At 35.5% G+C, this 21,305-nt stretch overlaps 1 protein-coding gene across 1 annotated transcript in view; it reads left to right on the top strand.

The window, feature by feature from the left end:
- Positions 1-5,256: 5,256 nt before the first annotated feature.
- LOC111087472 overlaps positions 5,257-21,305 on the top strand; it is an 18,569-nt gene continuing 2,520 nt past the window's right edge. The window contains exons 1-3 of the mRNA XM_022394205.1: positions 5,257-5,382; positions 13,272-13,450; positions 16,892-17,031. Coding sequence (XP_022249913.1) covers positions 5,358-5,382; positions 13,272-13,450; positions 16,892-17,031 — 344 coding nt within the window. The 5' untranslated portion in view covers positions 5,257-5,357. The remainder of the gene's footprint in view (positions 5,383-13,271; positions 13,451-16,891; positions 17,032-21,305) is intronic.

The following is a 21,305-nucleotide window of genomic DNA, read 5'->3' as shown; positions in this document are numbered from 1 at the left end:
GAAATATTTATATACATCGTGAAATCATTGTTAAGGTTTAATTCTTCCTTAAAACCTTTATGTAAGTGACCATCTAAATGTAAGGCATGATAAGTGAATTTTTTCTGAACTGTAAGGGCCTATCGGTTAGCGTGTTGGGTTGTAAATCGAAAGGTCTGGGGTTTAAAACATGATGCTACTGAAAACGGTTCGCATTTTCACATGCGACTGTGTTATAAAAGTGACAGTTAATCCCTTTACTCGGTTCAAAGAGTCGAACAAAGGTATCATGACGGCGGGTGCTGGCTTACATGTTTAGAGTTTTTTCGCAATGTTACACGAGGGTTATCTACGTATAGCATATTTTCATTTTGAACTGATCGGCCAGAGAGAAGGCAGTTAGTCAACAGCACCGATCGCCAACTCTTAGGCTACTCCTGTTTGACCAAATAGTAGGATTTCATTGTCGCTCTTGTAGAGCAACGCAGGTCTATGAGCCCAAAGAGTTTTTGCGGTTACGGGACGCGAACCCAGATATGCTGATACAAAGTCCAGGCACGCTTACTACTTAGACACACCCGGCCCAGATAGGTGGCTGTCTTACTTCTGGTCAATTGTTCAAAATTATGGATGGCTATACCTGAACTATAGAGGTCTCTGACCTAGATAGCTGTTTATCTCAGGTGCGCTTAAGGTGCCGTTTAGTTTTAAAATTTTTGTTTCGACTTTCCTATTGGGTAAATGTTCATCAGCGACGATAACGTCAACTGTTACTCTAGTAACACTCGTGGAAATTACATGAAGAGAGCCGTGTCGCAGTGTCTGTTCCAACAGAAGTTCGTTCTAACTTTACATTAACGCTGTTTGTATGACGCAGAACCAAAACGTTTGTTGATTAAAAACAGGTAAAAGCGGTCCGACGCATCCGACACACCTAAGCTACTGCCTAAACAACAATCAAGATGAAAGAACAAAAGAACGTTAATCTTAAAATTGGTCTTGTATAATGTATCGAAGCATTGAGCATATAGATGTGTGGCCTTCTATGATATATCATGGCATGTAGATATGTTGTCTTCTATGATATATCATGCCATGTAGATATGTTGTCTTCTATGATATATCATGGCATGTAGACGTGTGGCCTTCTATGATATATCATGGCATGTAGATATGTTGCCTTCTATGATATATCATGACATGCAGGTGTGGGGTCTTCTATGATATATTATGGCATGTAGACGTGTGGCCTTCTATGATATATCATGGCATGTAGACGTGTGGCCTATGATATATCATGGTATATAGATATGTTGCCTTCTATGATATATCATGACATGCAGATATGTTGCCTTCTATGATATATCATGGCATGTAGATATGTTGCCTTCTATGATATATCATGGCATGTAGACGTGTGGCCTTCTATGATATATCATGGCATGTAGATGTGTTGCCTTCTATGATATATCATGGCATGTAGATATGTTGCCTTCTATGATATATCATGGCATGTAGACGTGTGGCCTTCTATGATATATCATGGCATATAGATATGTTGCCTTCTATGATATATCATGGCATGTAGACGTGTGGCCTTCTATGATATATCATGACATGCAAGTGTGTGGCCTTCTATGATATATCATGACATGTAAATGTGTGGCCTTCTATGATATATCATAGCACTAAACATGTAAGTGTGCATCCTTGTATGATATATCGTAGCATTAAGCATGTAAATGTGTGGGCATTTTATTTTGCGATCTACCTACTTGTACGTGTGTCTATATATATATATATATATATATATATATATATATATTGTAATGTACTTGTATATATATTTTTTTATGTTCATTCACTTGTACACATTCACACACACACACACATACTTAAACACTACGACTTAAAACTGTTAGTTAAAACTGGTCCTTTAGAACTGACAGTATGATATCAGATGTGATCTATACAATGTTGTCCCTGGTTGGTTTAAAATCTAGGTTTTTAATAATTAAAAGCATAATATTTTTTGTTCGCCTTTGTAATAATTATCACTGATAGAAGAGCTTCGTTTGTTTAAACACAAATTACTTTCAACTTTTATTTTATGTAATCTAAGTTACTATACTATAGTTAATATATTAAGGAGATCAGGGTGAATTAAAATAACATCAGAAGATCAAGCATAATAGGTTAAAAAAAGACATTGAGTTGTGTTATTCTAACAGCACACTAATCTTGTGTGCTTCATCAAAAATATACATTATAGCAGTGGCACCCAAATGAAGAGGGGGCAGCTGCCTTACCCATGCCTTAACTATTTTCTTTTTTTGATAAATATAAAACGTCTCGTTAATGGCTATGTTTATCCAAACAGGACGTTGGTAACCATGGCCTTCCACAGGCCTCTTCTATGTACTATATCCAAACAGGACGTTGGTAACCATGGCCTTCCACAGGCCTCTTCTATGTACTATATTCAAATAGGACGTTGGCAACCATGATCTTCCACTGATCTCTTCTCCTTGAGGCACAAAGAATTTCCAATGTCGAACCATTCATCCATTTAGACAGACTTTTGTCATAATTCAACATCTGTCTTCCATGGTCCCTGATTCAGTCTTTCCAGTTACAAACAGACTTTCAGTTTCTTCTTTCCTTTTTCTTTCCTTATTCGAAATTTCCATTTGTTTTTGTTTGTTTGTTGTTCTTGTTTGTTTCTCACAACCCTCTGACTCTTTCGTAGTTATTACAATTGATGTGTGAACTCCCAAACGTGCTATGTCAGCAACAGTTCACGTATTTTGTAGAAATTAAGGCTTAACTCCCCTCCCCCCTTCACGATCTCGCTGAAATGTCGCAAATGCATTATAGTCTGTCTATTTCAAAACAGCAGTGGTCACCTTGAAAAAAAAAAAAAGGATGGGTTTGGTTTGAATTTCGCGCAAAGCTACACGAGGGCTATTTGCGCTAGCCGTCCCTAATTTAGTAGTGTAAGACATGAGTGAAGGCAGCTAGACATCACCACCCACCGCCAACTCTTGGGCTACTCTTTTACCAACGAATAGTTGGATTGACCATCACATTATAACGTCCCCACGGCTGAAAGGGCGAGCATGTTTGGTGTGACGGGGATTTGAACCTGCGACCCTCAAATTGCGAGTCGAACGCCCTAACCACCTGGCCATGCCGGGCCAAAAAGGATGGGAAAAAGAACAAACTGACATGTCAATATCACGTATTTGTAACCATAGGATTGTAGCTTGTTAGCAGATAGATTTTCATCTAAAATGGCCTGCTTTATACCTAACGAAAACAGATTGTTGAGCCATAAAGCTAGTACTCAAATAATCCCATCCCATTTCAAGTTCTGTCTTTTCTTAAAATACTTCATGTCAAATCGTTGGTTATCATTATTTTGCTACAGTTGTGTCTTCCTGTTAGTTTTAATGATATCAGAAAACTTTTATTATTTCAATCGATTTATACACCTGCTTTAAGAATCATTTTATGAAACACCGTCAGTGTCTGCTTATCTAATCTGTCGCGTTTTTTTTTAATTAAGATGTATTCATTGATTAAATAGTGAAGCAAACATTTCATAAAAATCTTATGAGCGTCAACGCGTTGCATAGGCTTTGGCAACTGACTTCCTTTTGCTTCACGGCGTTACTATTAATTAGAGAAAAATCATTTTTTTAAAGATGTCATAAAATATTTAACGTACTTTTCTTTTACTATATGGTTTCACTGTGATCTTGTAGGTACGATGATGCTATTTTTCAAAAAAGAACTTCGATTTAAATAAACATGATTCGGAGATTGATGAAAGCGAGTGTTTATATAATTATAGACAATTTAGTCCAATGGACCTGAGTCATTGCTTGATCAGCAATAAAACATAACATACAGTCACTTATAACTATACTGGAGTAAAGCAAGAAAATAACAAAAGCAACTTTAGTGCCGAAAATACCTGCTGTCAATTTAGGTTATTCTGTTGTCAGTTCATCTAGATAAACACAGTTTTGACGAGTAGCGTGTATTTGGTATTTTAAAACCTGAACGGCATCCTATGCGACATACGGGTAAACGGATAGGTCAGAAATCCTAAGGCTCAGGCATAGTCATCCTTAATTTAGAGCTGCTGATCGAAGGGAAGGGTAGCCAGTAAGAAGCAACCGTCATTGACAAGCCTACTCTTAATCGAATGGCGTGACTACTGTCACCTTTTATAACTTACTCACAGCTGAAAGTGCAGAGCAGATTCCCTGACCTTCTGATACGCATGGCTATGCCAGGCCTCAAGACGTTATCCAATGTTATATATATATTTATATAACAGGCTTTAATCATCTATGTAATTATTTGATATTACCTACTTTTCAGTGTCTAATATTCTATTAATGTTCTTTAAGCTTTTATATCTACCTCAATTACGTTTTGCCTGACAATAAATCTATAGTCTTACTATCTATCTATTTACCAATAATCTTGTCAATCGATTTACCTATCTCTGTATAGTTTCACCTAAAATAGCGCTAGGTACCTATAAATAATGTCATTCTCACATGTCAGGTCATTCACAGGATCTTTAGCTAAGCCTAATTAGTTATTTCTATTAAGAGATGTGAATTTTAAGTTTACCCAGTGTAATAAGATTTTCTGTATGACAGTATTAAGCTATGTTAAAAAAACAAACTGGAATTCACAGAGTGGAAATGATTAGTAAGCTCCTGAACATTCAGTAGACAAATAAATGTCTGAGACAAGATAGCGAAGAAGCAAAAGCTGGGAATAAGAAAGTAATATTTTGCTTTTATCGTTTTGGAATACTAATGCAACAAGAACAATTTGTCGTTTCCTGTTTTAAGCTAAACTGACAATAGGATGTGAGAGCCAGTTTGAATTTCTATATTAGTTCTCATTCAAATGACCTTCAATTTACTGATCCTTCATTGACCAAGTGTTAAGCATTCTATGGTCAGACATTAAATTAGATTTTACGAGACGTCCACAAGGACACAAGTAACTCAGGTTCTACAGTAAAGTTTAAGAACAACAAAAATTTTCATGTGAACGATGACACGTCTTGTGTATTCATTTGTGTCTTTTGTGTTTGGAGTCTTCTTGTGAACCATTAGGGGGCGTTCCAAATTAGTCACAACACATTAAACCTCTCTTGTTGTTTTTTGTAAGTTGCGAATGTCAAACTGTAGGTTAACTATAAGTTATAAGTGTATTGTACTTCACTATGTAGCAGAACTAACATGGTTAACAACAACCTGGAAAGGATGGCGTTAGCATTCAACCAGTGCTAAGGCACTGATGTAAGAAGCTCAAACGCCTTTTAAACTGCTTCCGTTTTTCATAAAATGCACAAGAATTATGAAACAAAAGGTGTGTTAAAAATATACTACATTTGTGAGTAAGAATATTCTGTATTTTGTTTTTGTACTGTGAACTTTATATGAGATAGTATTGGTAGATTTTCTTTCTTTTACTCTCAGGAACAACTGGCCCCCAGTGGCATAGCGGAATGTCTGCGAACTTACAACGCTAGAAACCGGGTTTCGATAACCGCGGTGGGCAGAGTACAGATAGACCATTGTGTAGCTTTGTGATTAACTTCAAAGAAACAGGAACAACTTTCTTTAGACCAAGCGCGCCGTACGATAAATCAGAGGAACCAAGGTTCGCGTTCGGTTGCCGTAAGATCTCGCTTCACACTTTAAGGCCGTGATGTATTATAAGAGTGACGGTCAGTTTCCACTATTCGATTAAAGTAGGATAACAGTTAGCAGGAGAAGAGGCTGCTGACTAACTGCTTTCCCTCAAGTTTTATCAGCTCAAAATTAGGGAAGGATAGCGCAGAAAACCTTTGTATAGCTTTACGCAAATATGCAAAACAAAGTTCTTTCTGGAAATGAATGTTGTTATTCAAAGTTTTGTGACGAGGAAATAGAAATTAATAAGAGACAGGGGATAATGTGATGCAAACATACTATGCAAAGCCTGCGTAGTGGAATTTTTGCTTCGAGGGTACAATGTGGTTTGAACCTAGGAAGTGGAACCATCCTCCTTCTCATTCACTAGACGAAAGCAAAATTGTGGGGGAGCTTTTCTCTTCCACTATTACAGTGCAGTTCCTCTGCCATAGTGGTGATTGATACAAACGTAACTAGAGGGGAACTCAGAAGAGCGCATGCCTCCGCCACGCAGCGTTAATCATATTCGGCTCTCAAAAAATACGAAACTCTGTCTGTATGTCCGTCGTTATCAAAGAACATGGACCATTTTTGTCAGAACAATGAGGAATAATATTCTACATATGTCCACCAAGTTTCATTAAAATCCTATCATTCTTGACTGAGTTATAGAGCAAAAATAGTGGTAAAAATCGGTCCCCATGTTAACAGATGGGGATGTTTTTGGATTTTCGAGATCTTGCTGTGACCTTGACCCATCAAAAACTAATCACTTCTAAGTTTGGTCATAATCCAAATGTATACCAGCCTTCCTCCAAATCCATTCAGTCGTTTTCGAGAAATCTTGCTGTGACTTTGACCATTAAAAACTAATCACTTCTAAGTTTGGTCATAATCCAAAGGTATACCAGCCTTCCTCCAAATCCATTCAGTCGTTTTCGAGAAATCTTGCTGACAATTGCACACATACACAGAGGGGAGAAAACATAGCCTCCGTCCACCTTAGGTGGCGGAAATAATGAAAAGCATACGCGTAGAACTATTTATACCAATACAGAAGACCTATGCATGTACAGCCACGAAAATTCCATCCTGTCGTAGTGGGCTACTATTATTAACCCTAACTTCTTTAGTTGTTCCAACTAAATGTGGAGACTTCTAGATTAGCTGACTAGCTAGAAGCGATGTTTAGAATTTTCTAGTTGTTCGGTAGAAGTATCAAGATGTTACTGTGGATAACTCTGTAATCTTATACAACTGAATTATGGTTGAAAATAGCGTTATTATTATTATATCATTACTTGAAGTATGCAGTAGACATATTACAATATATACGAAGAAATTGTGCAACATGATCCCAGGATAAGCGACCCTGTTCTCTCTTTCCTTTCTTTTTTCACCTTCTTGATTATTTTTTTGGGTGGATAAGGGTTTGTTTGGTTGGTTGTAGTTAAGCACAATGGGTTATCTGTGCTCTGCCCACAACGGGTATCGAAACCCGGTTTCTAGCGTTATAAGTCTGTAGACTTACTGCTGTGCCATTAGGAGGCAGGAGGTAATGGAAACTTTTAGACTCCTGTGCTTTGCTCCCCTATGATTGGTAGGGGAAATGCGTTTGTTATGGCCATTGAGGTCTGCCCTCTATAATGATCAACCAATTTAGTTGAATTATAAAACAAAACACAACAAAATATTATAAAATATAACACGTGTATTAGGTTTGGTTGTCTCTACGTTAAGACCTTATTAGACTTTGTTTGTTTGAAGTTAAGCACAAAGCTACACAATGGGTTATCTGTGCTCTGCCCATCACGGATATCGAAACCCGATTTCTAGAGTTGTAGGTCCGCAGATACACCGCTGTGCCACTGGGGGAGGGCACCCTATTAGAAATGAATGTATAAACATCGATTTGCTAAGTCTTCATTTTATTTGCTGCAAAACATTTGGATCAGTTCCAGCACATAAACCAATGTGGTTCGAGCACCTTAATCCATACACTTGTGGTATTATTAACATAGTTTCTGTCGTTCTTGCGTTAGTTGTTTCGTTATATCATTATAAATAGTTATAGTGGCTTTAATATTGTGTCATTAAGAAGTATTCACGTCGCAACATCTTATTTTCGTCTCAGAAAAGTTCTATTTTACAACATTGTGTCGTGAAATATCCAATCATGTTATGTCTTGAAGTATCCAAGTCTTAACATATTTTCTTACAAAACTCTGTTAGAATTTTCTTTATGTGGTTTAAGCTTAATACGACAATGTTTAACATATTTTAAAGTTGAAAAGTATGCAATTAGAGAAATTTTTTTTTCTGTAGAATTTTATAAACTAAAACCAAAGGTTTGGTATGGAAAGCTAACCTTGCAACGAAACAAATTTGCTAGGATATCAAATGTTTGTTTCTTAGCGGTGAGTTTTCTTGTTGGGCAATAACATGTCCAAAAAAAGAATGTTATGATTATCGTTCAACCAGATTGAGACCCCGTTTCTTTAAAGACCTCATAAACCCGCTTTCATCTTTATCACAAGTCGATCATTTTTATAATTAGTCTCAACCTATATCCACTCCATATCTCTATGTTTAAAGACCCCGAACACTTATGCACAATGTCCTACGTTTCTGTCCTGTTCATATGCATTTCATTAGCAAGTGCTTCTGAACATGTAGGGCCTGGCATGTCCTGGTGGTTAGGGCGCTTAACTCGCAATCTGCGGATCACGGGCTCAAGTCTCGTCATTGAACATTTTCGTTATTTCAGCTATGAAGGCGTTAAAGTGTAACGGTAATTCCCATTTTTCGTTGGTTGAGAGTATCCCAAGAGTTGGCAGATGCTAGTGTTGACTAGTTGCCTTCCCTCTAGTCTGTCACTTCTAAAACTACGGACAGCTAGCTAAGATTCCCTTCGAGTAGCTTTGCGCGAAGTTCATAAAACAAACAAACAGAACGTCAGTCCCATAGATAAATTAATTTAATTGTTCTCATGATTACGATCACGTAAGTCAAATTATTAACTAATAACTTTTTAACCGTATCAATTTTTATATGATTACTATTTTATAACTAGATATTAATTACAAATTAGTTTTAATCCTATGTTTCGGCTGCTAATCTTCTCGGGGCTGGATTAAGGAGGCGAATGGATGCAATTGCAATTGCCCTCCCCCCGCACCTAAGAGGCCTCCCGACTAAAAGAAAAAGATATAATAAAAAATCTGGCTATCTCATTGAAAAGCATATATATTTGCATCTGTGTCAACATAACAACAGTGATTTTATCATTTCATATAAACCTATTATTTTCTACTTTTTTCATTAACATGTTCCTACAACTTGTTTATTCATAAATATTGTTTGGCCATTTAATAAAAATATCGTTGACATTACTTTAGATTCTTTCCCCGCTGATTTTTCCAAGCCCGTTCCCTTGGCTGTGGTTTCGCTAGATAGTAGATAGGGGCAGTGGGAATCTCGTTAATCCATTCTATATATTCTATATTATCTATCCATCTGTTGTGTTTGTGTATTGCTGTAACTGCAGTTAGTAAATAGTATTGAATTGTATTTGACTTATTTATGAAGTTCAGTTCTGAGACCCCTACAAAATTTGCCTCGGGCTTCCCAAGTCCGTAATTTTGCCCTAAATCTGCTGCCATCTTCAAGGAAGTCCTTCCAAGGATTTTTTTTTGTATTAGTAGTGTCCAAAATTCGATTCTGGATCTTTCTTTATAGAAATTCTGGTAAATTATCCACTCGACTGTGGTTTCATTCATTAGAACTGCAGTCACCCAACTATTTAAATATTTTCAAGAGGGATATCCCCCTTAGAACTGCAATCATCTACCTATTCGAATATTTTCAAGAGGTATGTTACCCATTAGAACATGAATGATCTAATTATTTGAATGTTTTAAAGAGGGTTGTCTAGGTTTTGCTGACTTCAATGCAAGGTTGCATGAGTGTGTGTTATCATCTAGGTGAAAGAAAGCTTACTTTTTTTTATTTCTCATCTGTGGTTCATGTCCTATTATTTTACTTTTATTCCATTTTATCGTAGGGTCTTTTCTGTCACGATGGGCTATGGCAGATAGATCGGTATTACCGAGACTTGTAAGTCGATATTTGTCCTCAATTCTAACTTTTGTTGGTATTTTTGTTTCTCGAATGTATCTGAAGCCACATTCACAGGGAATGTTGTAAATTGTGTTTTTTTCTTAGTATTGAGCCTTTAAACGACCTGGTGTATATCGTTTGCGATTGTATTGTGTTGTGGCCTTTGAATAACGTTCTGATTTATGCTGTTTATACATTCTCTATATATTTTCAGAGAGACCTCTGACATATAAGAATATGTCTGTAATTTTCTTCCTTATTGTCATTCGTTTTTATATTCTTTATTTTTTTTCTTCATCAACTGTTGTGGATAATTATTGTCAAGTGAGGGTTGTCGTATTATGTTTTTCTACTTTCTTAGTTTTATCGGTATCACAAATCTTGCTTATTCTGAAAACTAAGCAGTCTATGACGCCTATCTTTACAGTGATGAAGTGTCTGATTTCCAAAGGATCAGATAAGTTATATTAAAACAATTTTGGATTATCACCACGTCATTGCAATCCATGACGTCCTGTCATACTCTATTCTTCAACCGTACGTCTTTATAATAACCCTACAGTGTAGTTTCTATTGCGAAAGGCTATATCGTAAGGCTGTAATGTTTAAAACACACCACTCTTCTCTGCGTGTTTTCCATAATCTATCAAGTGTACCAGGATGCCAGTTTCCCAGCGTCCGTTTCAACAATCCAATCGCATAGAAATACATAAGCGACTTGATCAGTATGTCTTGATACCCGTTTGATTCTCCAGCTGCTTGAGGTATGCGATGGTTGAACGAGAGGTACGATTGGAAACCTTATATTGGTAAACTCGTATCCTCTTGATTTCGTTTCCAAACTGAGATCCCTCATGGTTATGTTGCGTACTGTATTATTGCATGAGTCACTTGGACGGCTTTTGCCACTGATCTTTGAGTTAATGTTACAAGACGCCGTATTTTTATTTACCAGGGAAAAGATACGACTTGTTGTTAGTCTTTTCCTGAATGGTCCTTCCGAAGTTGATCCATATTACTCTGTTTTCTAGAGTCATTAGTTACAAGATATATATCTCTGTCTTGGAAATTCCAAATCCCCAATTCGAATAAGTCTTTATGATCTGAGTAAATGAATATTTTGCGTCGGAAAGTGCTGTTACATATCCTTCACAAAATTGGTCAATTTTCAGTGACATCACACTACTGACAAAAAGCCAAATAACATCAAAATGTAGTCCTTTTCGTTCTACTGTGACTTTTTATCGGCCGTAGTTGTAAATTTACTTGTTGATTTACGTATTTAAAATCGTTTAAATATAAAGTACTCGACTCTATATAATCGATGTATTTACCTGTGTCTATGGGTCTTCTGTTCATTCCTTTAGTATAATAATTATGTGTCTTTGTAACCTCAACGATTGGATAATTGGAGTTGATTGTGGTTTCTATATCTATTCTGAATTTTATCGCAGAAGAATGTCTGTTCAGGTGATTCACGATTTCTTGAATTTTGTCTGTAGCGTGTATCCATGATTACGAATATATTGTCAACATATTCGAGCCAGATTTTGGGTCGTAGAGCGGCTGTTTGAGGACATGACCTTCAAAGTGCTTCATGTAGAGGTTACGGAGTACTGGTGATAAGGGCGAACCCATGGCTAGGGCTACATATAAGTATTCTTGTTGTTCGTAGTGTTTATCTTCATGTTGTAACAGAATATTGTGAGCTCTAGTTTTGTAGAGCTTATAAGTTGTTTGCATTCCTTAAGAGTTTTATCGTTTTCATGCTGTTGGTCAGTATTTGTAGAAGGTCAGGGATTTGTACATTAGTGAACAGGTCGGATACAGCGAAACTGATCATTGTGTATTGTTTTATTATCGTTGTTACTTTTATAATCTCCACAAAATAGGCTGAATTCCCAACACACTGAGATGTTTTACTTATAAAAGGTGATATTATTTTTACATGCTAGAGATAGTATGGGGAATCTTTGCAATAAACTATGTGACAGAAAGAGTAGCTTTGAGTGTGGATTTTAGATAAATCACTGATGTGTGAGTTGATGTTGTGTGTACTGTTAGTTGTTTGTCTGTTTTGCTCTAAGTTATTTCTGATTTTTCTTGAGGAATTAGTTAATTTTCTTCTCTGTATAAGTGATTGGATTAGACTTGATATTCGCGTAATGACCATCTTCAACTAGAGTTTGGATATGGATGGAGCATTCCTCTTTGTTTTTGATTATAGTAGCATTACCTTTGTTTTACACTTGTTATGTTGTCGTCTTTCTTCGTTTTGGTGGACATTTTTCCTGATGGAGTGGTATTATTGTTTGTTGTTAAGCGCAAAGCTAAATATTGGGCTATTTGTGTTGTATCCACCACAGGTATCAAAATCCGCTTTTTAGCGTTTTAAGCCCTCAGACGTACCATTGAGCCACTTGGAGAAAAGAGCGGTATTATTCATGGCTTTCTGCACTGCTCATTTTATTTGGATTTTTCTTTTTTCTTTGCCCCCCCCCCCAGTGGCACAGCGGTACGTCTGATGGCTTATAACGCTAGAAACCCGGTTTCGATACCCGTGGTGAGAAGAGCACAGATAGCCCATTGTGCAGCTTTGTGCTTAAGCACAAACAAACAAATATTTTTTCTTCTTCTAGACTGTAAATTATCTTTTGTAACTGTAGCTGTGTCTAAGATGAGAATTTTGTATTGGATGAAGTTTAGTCCTTTACTTGGTACACGTTCTTCAGGTTTGGTTGATGGTTGTTAACTGAACTTTATTACTGCATGTTTATGTATGTCTATAGAGTATTAGGGGACTTATTGTTTTGAGAATCTGTGAGTAAATGTTGTTTTTTTATGTGAATTTCTTTAGTATGTACGTGTGCGTGGGCTGGTATTAACTACTCTTACCTTTATAGTCTGTTGTTTTAGTTAACTTCTTATATGCGTCGTGAACGTTATTCTGTATCTTGTGTATATTTATATGATAATATTTACTCCTATCTTAGAGCATGACTTTACTTTTTTTTTCAGTTAATGTTTGGCATATTGAGGTTTTGATAAGTAATATAACATTACGCCCTTGTTTACATTTATGATATCAGATCGCCATAACCTTACCATAAGTATCTAAATTATCTGAAATTTTATTTCATGATTTGCACAACCAGATTGATCTTTCAGGATATCAGTGGTGTTTATATATTAATGAAAGTTTCATACAACTTAACTAGGCATCGTTATTCTGCATAAAATATTTATAATACTAAACCACTTAATAAAACATCACAATAATAAATACATTATTATATTATAAAAGAACTAGGTTTGATCGTTTTAATTAAAAACTATCGCTTGTTTTAATTATTTTGTTTTCCTACTTGAATAGTGACTCATTAAGTATTTATGTGCGCGTTTTAACTATCAGGCAACGTGTTTTAAGTTAAGTCGAATGACAGATTCTACATTCTTGTTCAGTCCAAATGCAGTGTGACTCTACATCAATGACAGCTATCCTCCGAGTTTCTACTCCTTTCCGAGGGCGGGTTTACGCCCTAGGTCATCCCAATGAATGCTATGCTGTGACGGCAGGGGACAAAGGAGAAATCGCCATCACACTTCCGCTGCACGGGCGTATATGTGGCACTAAGAATTGGGTAAGAATATTATAAAGTCGAAGTTCAATCACACGTGGATTCATTCTTAATAAATTAAAGGCCTAAAGAAAATGTGAAGCCAAGAACTTTAGAATGATTAGTTGGAAAGTTGATTAACTATTATGATACTTTTACTGAATAGTATGTATACTTTATACTTTAAGAAGGGAGAACGGCAGTTCTACAATTCTAGCTTAATTATTTCGGAAAGAATCTCAACAAAAACGATCTTTTAAGTGATCTGAATAATTCAACACTACGTAACATCAAGCTCGAATTGCCATTTGTATTAAAATTGGAATACTTGTGTAATAAAGGACGAATCATATTTTAGTACAGGCAATATTTTAATCAAATCTGTTTTTGTAGTGCCGGTCCATGAAATACACTACCCACAAGAATCATGAGCTTTGTTTTAATTTGTATATTTCTAGGTTATAATTTTTTCCAATTTAGCTGGTTTATTGTAGAGAATTACATTAATCCTACTTAGGGCTTGCAAGTTTATACACCAATGGTTCCTTATGTAATAGGCTTTTATGAAAAATGACCTAAATTCTACAAATCAAAAAGCTAGTTTGGATTGATTAGGAAAAATGTTTACTGTTGAGGTAATGTTCGGTTTATTGAATACTTTTGCTGGTAAAAACCAATTATGTAACTGAAACTGAAGTTTGCAGAGCAGTCAAACTGATTCAGAGAGGCAACACTCAGACTGCTTCAGGAAGGCCACACTCAGACTGAAGTGGCAGACGTCATGGGAGTGTCACAATCTGTGCTCAGTAAATTGTGGCACAGACACAAGGCCAAGGGTGAATGCACCAGGAGGCCAGGCGTGGGTCGCAGAAGGACTACAGGTGCAGTAGACGATCGACATCTGCGGAATTTAACCATTAAAATAGCACCAGCAGAGCCCGGGCCTCAGGAACGAGCTTCAGCAAGCCACTGGAGTACGTGTATCGTGCTCTGCTCAACGGTCAAGAACAAGCTTCGTGAGGCTGGACACAGTTCCGGAACACCAGTTAGAGCCCCTGTTCTAGCTCTAAAGAACCGAACAGTCCGGCTGGCGTTCTTCCGGGCTCTTCAGCAACGGATCCCTGTATTGTTCACAGGTGAGAGCAATTTTTGTGTATCTTCAAATGCTCGACGTATGAAGGCCTGGAGACGTGAAGGAGAGCGATATTCGTTCTGTAACACTGTCCACCATGATGCAGGGGCGTACAAATCCTTATGTGATGGACGGAAGGTTCCTGACAGCAAGATGTTATGTGGATAAGATACTGCTACCCGTTGTTCGTCCTTTTGCTGGTGCTGTCGGGGATGAGTTCGTGTATCAGCAGGATAACGCGAGTCCTCATACCACCATTGAGCATGTGTGAGACTTGCTAGGGAGAGAAATTAGAAGCAGACAACCTGCTTCTATAACTGTCTAGGAGCTCAGAGCTGCCCTCATCCAGGAGTGGACTGTGCTGCCCCAGTAAGTCAGTAGGTCATAAACAATAAGGGAAGACCTACCAGCTACTAAACATTCTTTTTGTTAAGTTTTTAATCTTAATAATTTATTTTTTTCTCTGATATGTGAGCATCTAAATATTGATATTTTTTGTTAATTTTGCTTTTTTATTAGTTGTAAATTAATTTTGGCTTGATATTGTTTACTAGTGATATTTGTAATAAACAAGTTTCGTCAATACTGAACATCCCTCTGTGTTTATTTCTTTAAATGTTGAACAAAAAATGTCAAACCTCATTATCTTTTAATTTGTATGAGTAATGTAGTTGACAACACTTCTCCCTTCCTTCTTCCCACATCATTTGCATGGTCGTAATCTGAAATAGGTCCTGAATTTGCACTGTACCTGATGAGTGGGAGAAGAGGTTAAACTTTCACCTGACCCTGACGTGAAGCACAGCACTGAAACATAAAGACAGCCTAGATGATAATGACGTAAAAACTACACTGATTTTCTGAATCCTGTGATTAGCTAACATTGTCCGTCATGAAGGCTTGTAAATATATATATATCTATAAGTTACTAACACAAAACTAATTAATAAAATGAGTTACAAAAAAGTACAAGTGTTTTTACATTAATGACCCCTGACAGCGAGACGTTACGTTACTGCGTCTTTACTGTACATTCAATTCATAACTTCATACAAAATCTCATTTAATTTAGCTAGAGCAAATGTGGTTACCTAATACAAACTCCATCGCTTAATTATAGTACTATAGCATAAATATCTATAGCTACCTACTTTGTATATTTTACGAATTTAACAGTTATAAGTTATTTCTGCTATATTAACTATTTAATATTTACCTAAAGGAAAGAATAACTAAATAATAACTGGATCAAACTTTTCCCAACATTTCGTTATTAGACCTTACCATAATAATGAATTATAAATGATTTAGATAAAATTAATAATAATTAACATTTCACATACTTAATCTTTTTTTAGACATAAACCAACAAAGATGAAATGAACAACAACTGCCTAGTTCAGAGTGACACTTGTAGAGGAAGTCGTGAAGGACTAACCTATTAATGTAGCTCAGGTAGCAAAGATGGCGTTTCCAGAGACGAAATCTCTGAACTAAACATTTACAACTTTTTTTTTGTTCAGAATAGTTGTTGTTTATGCAATTAATACTATGTCTGCCCTATCTTAGCCGGTTGAATGAGCTCTGGTATTGAACGAAAGGTCTAGTCGACACTGAATATGGCACATATAGTGTGGCTGACATATTACTAAATACTCTTCTTTTTCACTCATATGTTCTCAGAATTGAGTCGACCACGTTATGCCTGTCTAATTCCTCCTTTCCCTAGCTGAAGTAATATCAGTTCACACTGTACCAGTTCTGTTCACTCAGTTTGATAATAGTAATATCAATAGGTGTTCAGTAACTACTATATCTGTCATATTCCATTCGACCTGAGGAACCTTGGTACTGGGCGAAAGACCTTGTCAACATTAAATATAGCGGATACGATGTGGTTTGGATATTATTATATATTATTTTTTCATTTCACTAAGAATTTCTTATTCATAATACAGTTCTGCCTTCTGTGCACATGATGAGTTGACGAAGTTCATTCAGGCAGCCTCAAGGTGTAACACATAATTCATGTTCGTTATTAGATATGCATCAATGCACATTTTTAACGTGGGAAACAACCAAGGTCTGCATGGTTTTGGTAAACTAATAACCAAGAAATATGCTTAAATCTTTGTTTTGTTCATTATCATAGCAAGGACAGATTTATATTCACTAATAAAAACGATGTGTTTCTATTTATTTCAAAGATAAATAGTGTTTTTCTGTTTCTGTCTATTTTTTTTATAATGTGTCAAACACTTGGATAAACATCCTCAAATACTAAGTGAGAAATAACTGAGACAAAAATTCATCTTATTCATTTGTAATTACAGGGAAATGGAACATTTACTAATAACGTAGTCGTGCAACACCATCCAGTTGTTCTAAGAAACACCGACCGCCGAATTGAAGTAGCCTGTGATTATGAAGAGGTAAAAAGAAGAGTGAGGGGTGGAAAAAAAGTTGAGGAGGGGTAAATATATTTTATAGTATTCTCAAGAAAACTTGTTTGTTTGTTGTTAAGAGCAAACCTACACAGTGGACTGTCTGCGCCGTGCCTACTACAGGGATCGAATCCTGAATTTGAGCGTTATAAACCCTCAAAGCTACCGCTGAGCCACCAGCGGGGATGCATTGAAATATACAAGTATATGCTGTTTTATGCTGATAATAATATATTATATAAATTGTTGTCACTTTAAGGAAGAAACCTTAAGAATATATCCACAAGAGTTACATTAAAATGTTCAATGTCTTTTGAACAAATAGATTCTTACTAGTTTGTTTTATTTACAGAACTTATTGAGTTTATAATAATTCTAGCTTTGGTTCTTACTCCTACTTTTTCATAGTTTTTTGTTAACAGTATTTACACTTAAATCGTGGGTGTCACGGATTATATACCTTTAGTGTTAAATTGGTCCCCTAGTGATTCATCGGTAAGTTTACGAACTTACAACGCTAAAACACGGGCTTCGCTTCCCCGAGGTGCACGGAGCACAGACAGCCTATTGTCTAGCTCTTCGATAAAACAGACAGGCAAACCTAAACTGTTAAATTGTGGGTTCCACGTACATGTATTATATTATTTGTAACTTTGCAGAACAAATTTTAATTACTAACTTTATTTTAAGAAGTTATTCTTAAGCTATCGTGTTTCTTTGGCTTAAGTAAAATAATGATGCCATTATGAAATTGACTATTTAGATATTTTGATATGCCAATGTTTGCAGATATATGTTTAATTTAGGAGCTATGTTTTATACAGATAATTGTACTGTATTCACTAATCGTCCAGAGTTTTATACAGATAATTGTACTGTATTCACTAATCGTTAAGAGTTTCATTCAGATAATTGTACTGTATTCACTAATCGTCCAGAGTTTTATACAGATAATTGTACTGTATTCACTAATCGTCCAGAGTTTTATACAGATAATTGTACTGTATTCACTAATCGTCCAGAGTTTTATACAGATAATTGTACTGTATTCACTAATCGTCCAAAGTTTTATACAGATAATTGTACTGTATTCACTAATCGTTAAGAGTTTCATTCAGATAATTGTACTGTATTCACTAATCATCCAGAGTTTTATACAGATAATTGTACTGTATTCACTAATCGTGCAGAGTTTTATACAGATAATTGTACTGTATTCACTAATCGTGCAGAGTTTTATACAGATAATTGTACTGTATTCACTAATCGTGCAGAGTTTTATACAGATAATTGTACTGTATTCACTAATCGTCCAGAGTTTTATACAGATAATTGTACTGTATTCACTAATAGTCCAGAGTTTTATACAGATAATTGTACTGTATTCACTAATCGTCCAGAGTTTCATTCAGATAATTGTACTGTATTCACTAATCGTCCAGAGTTTCATTCAGATAATTGTACTGTATTCACTAATCGTCCAGAGTTTTTCTGATTTGAGGTTGAACTTTACTCGAAGTGTTTTAATAAAGCTTTTACAACCGGTTTCGTGACGTAAGTGTCATTCTGTAAGTATTCCTGGAAAATAGCAATGTTAAAAGTATTAAAATAAAATACTGGGATATAAATAAATACATAGACTAATCTTTTTTAGTACCTATAAACTAAAAATCAAGATTTGAAGATGAAGCTCACATTAGAATATTAAATCCCGTATTGATAGTTTTCTTTCTGAACGAACGTTTACGTACATTTAGTTTTCTTTCAAATGTCCCCCAATGGGACAGAGGTAAGTTTATTAACTCAACGCTAGAATCCGGAGTTCGATGCCCTGCCGTGAACACAGCAGATAACTAAATGCGACTCTGCTCTAAAACAAACAAACAAACAAACTTTTTCAAACTAACGTTATTCGTTCATATTACACCCTCTATGGTTTAATAATGTACTCATTATTGAAAGAGGTTTTTAAATGTCTGTCTCCCGTTTAAAAAACTGTGCACGCAGGCTAAGCTCAACATTCTCTTTTGAAATGACGGGAGAACAGACATGAATAATGTTGATGCCAAATTTTATTTCGCAAGCAGGATATTCTACAATAAATTATTAGGAATTAAGCACACTACCATTCACATTTCAAAATGTGACGTAACTCAAATAATATAAATGTAGATTTACCGTATGTTATTGTTGAGCGACTCTTAGCATGACGGAAATTCAGCGGGCGGTATAAGTAGCTCAGAGCTTTGACTCTGAGTGAAACCAAGAGTGCAACACAAGTAACCTTTTTAAAGTCCATGAAATGATTTAAATTGATAGATTAACTTAAACTTTTCCCGTCACTGGGGACGGGTACATTTGCTTGTTTTTCATAAAACAAAAGTCGATTTAATTTTTCCTTCCAGGTCCCAATTAGGAATACATTGAAAACGTTTGTTTTAAATTACCAAATGTTTGTTTAGTATATTCAAACTTTACTTGCTTGAAGAGAGGTGTATATATTGAAGTACGACATGGTGTTTGATTTTTATTTTGATTTAAATAGTTAGCTTGCTCTGATCGTAATTTAATATTAGTTCATATAGAGTCATAACTTTTCATTTGCCCCAACATAACTCTTGTTACTTATCACACCCAAGTAAGTATAAAGTGAGTTTGAAGTTACAGTTATATCAAGCATTAATATAAATTGTTTTATCAGCAAAACTACGTATAAATTTTACTTCCTTAACTTTTTCGACGTAAATTACAATTAACTCATTCACATATATAAATTTATTCAATGGATCTCGAGGTAACTTTTATAAAGAGTAATCAGCTTAAATTTTCAGACGTTTTTTTTGTTGTTTTTCAGACTGAACTCCATAATTCTGTAAGTTGTTGTTCAACACATTTTAGATTTACATTCGCACTTGCATAATGGGTGTATTTAAACTTTTGCTCAAAAATCTTAAAACCTCTAGTAATTACGTTTTAAGGCCATTTTAAAACTAAATTACAAGTAATGTTTAACTTGGTAGGGCTAATATAGCTGCTGTAAAAACATAACGATTGGTGAGAATTAATGGGTTTATAATAAATATCAGTTAACAAACATCATATTGAAATAATGTTTTATTTTCAAGGTCCTGGTGTGGCCAAGTAGTTAACATGCTGTGCTGGAGATCGAGAGGTCCAAGGTTTTACTTTCAGTTGTAGGCGCGTTATAAAAGTTACAGACAATCCTATTATTCCGTTCAAAGAACTGGGCAAACCGTGTGACGACGGATGCTACTAGTTAGCTCCCCCTCTCTTTAGTCATTAGTTTAAAATTATGTGACTATGCCTGAACACTAATAACCTCTTACTTGGCGCTTAACCCACATGCGCATAAGGAGCGTACACGTTTAAAATTCCGATTTCAACTTGTATATTCAAAATTACCTAAGACAGTTGTTTCCTATGTGAGGTTACTTTCATACTCTTAGCAGTGTCTGTGAGTTAGTGACAGATTTAACCAATTATTTGTATGTTGTTAAACACAAAGCTACACAATGTTTGTTTTTTTTAGCATGATAAACCTACAGACTTATCACTTAGCTATTGGAGGATTAAAATCAATAAGACAATTATCTGAGACTTTAACGAAACCTTCCAAAAGTATGTTAATTGAATGTATTTCAAAACTATCTTGAAAACTGAATGACTGTTATTTGTTCTTTTTGTATAACTTTGATTATTTCTGTCAATTAATCAATGTCCTGAATCCCGTGAAAGTAATGGTACTCAGCTTCCATTTCTGGATGTGTTGTTTATAGTATCTAAGTACTGATGGAGCCTACTAAATGTCATACTAAGTACTAGTTTAGCCTATTAAATGTCATACTGATGTAGTTTACTAAATGTCATATTGGGTACTAACGTAGCTTACTAAATGTCATACTAGGTACTGATGTAGTTTACTAAATGTCATATTGGGTACTAACGTAGCTTACTAAATGTCATACTAGGTACTGATGTAGTTTACTAAATGTCATATTGGGTACTAACGTAGCTTACTAAATGTCATACTAGGTACTGATGTAGTTTACTAAATGTCATATTGGGTACTAACGTAGCTTACTAAATGTCATACTAGGTACTAACGTAGTTTACTAAATGTCATACTAGATACTGATGTAGCTTACTAAATGTCATATTGGGTACTAACGTAGCTTACTAAATGTCATACTAGGTACTAACGTAGTTTACTAAATGTCATACTAGGTACTGATGTAGCTTACTAAAATGTCATATTGGGTACTAACGTAGCTTACTAAATGTC

Source organism: Limulus polyphemus, unplaced genomic scaffold, assembly GCF_000517525.1.
Source record: "Limulus polyphemus unplaced genomic scaffold, Limulus_polyphemus-2.1.2 Scaffold2194, whole genome shotgun sequence".
Lineage (NCBI taxonomy): Eukaryota > Metazoa > Arthropoda > Merostomata > Xiphosura > Limulidae > Limulus > Limulus polyphemus.
This window is presented reverse-complemented; position numbering and strand designations above follow the sequence as displayed.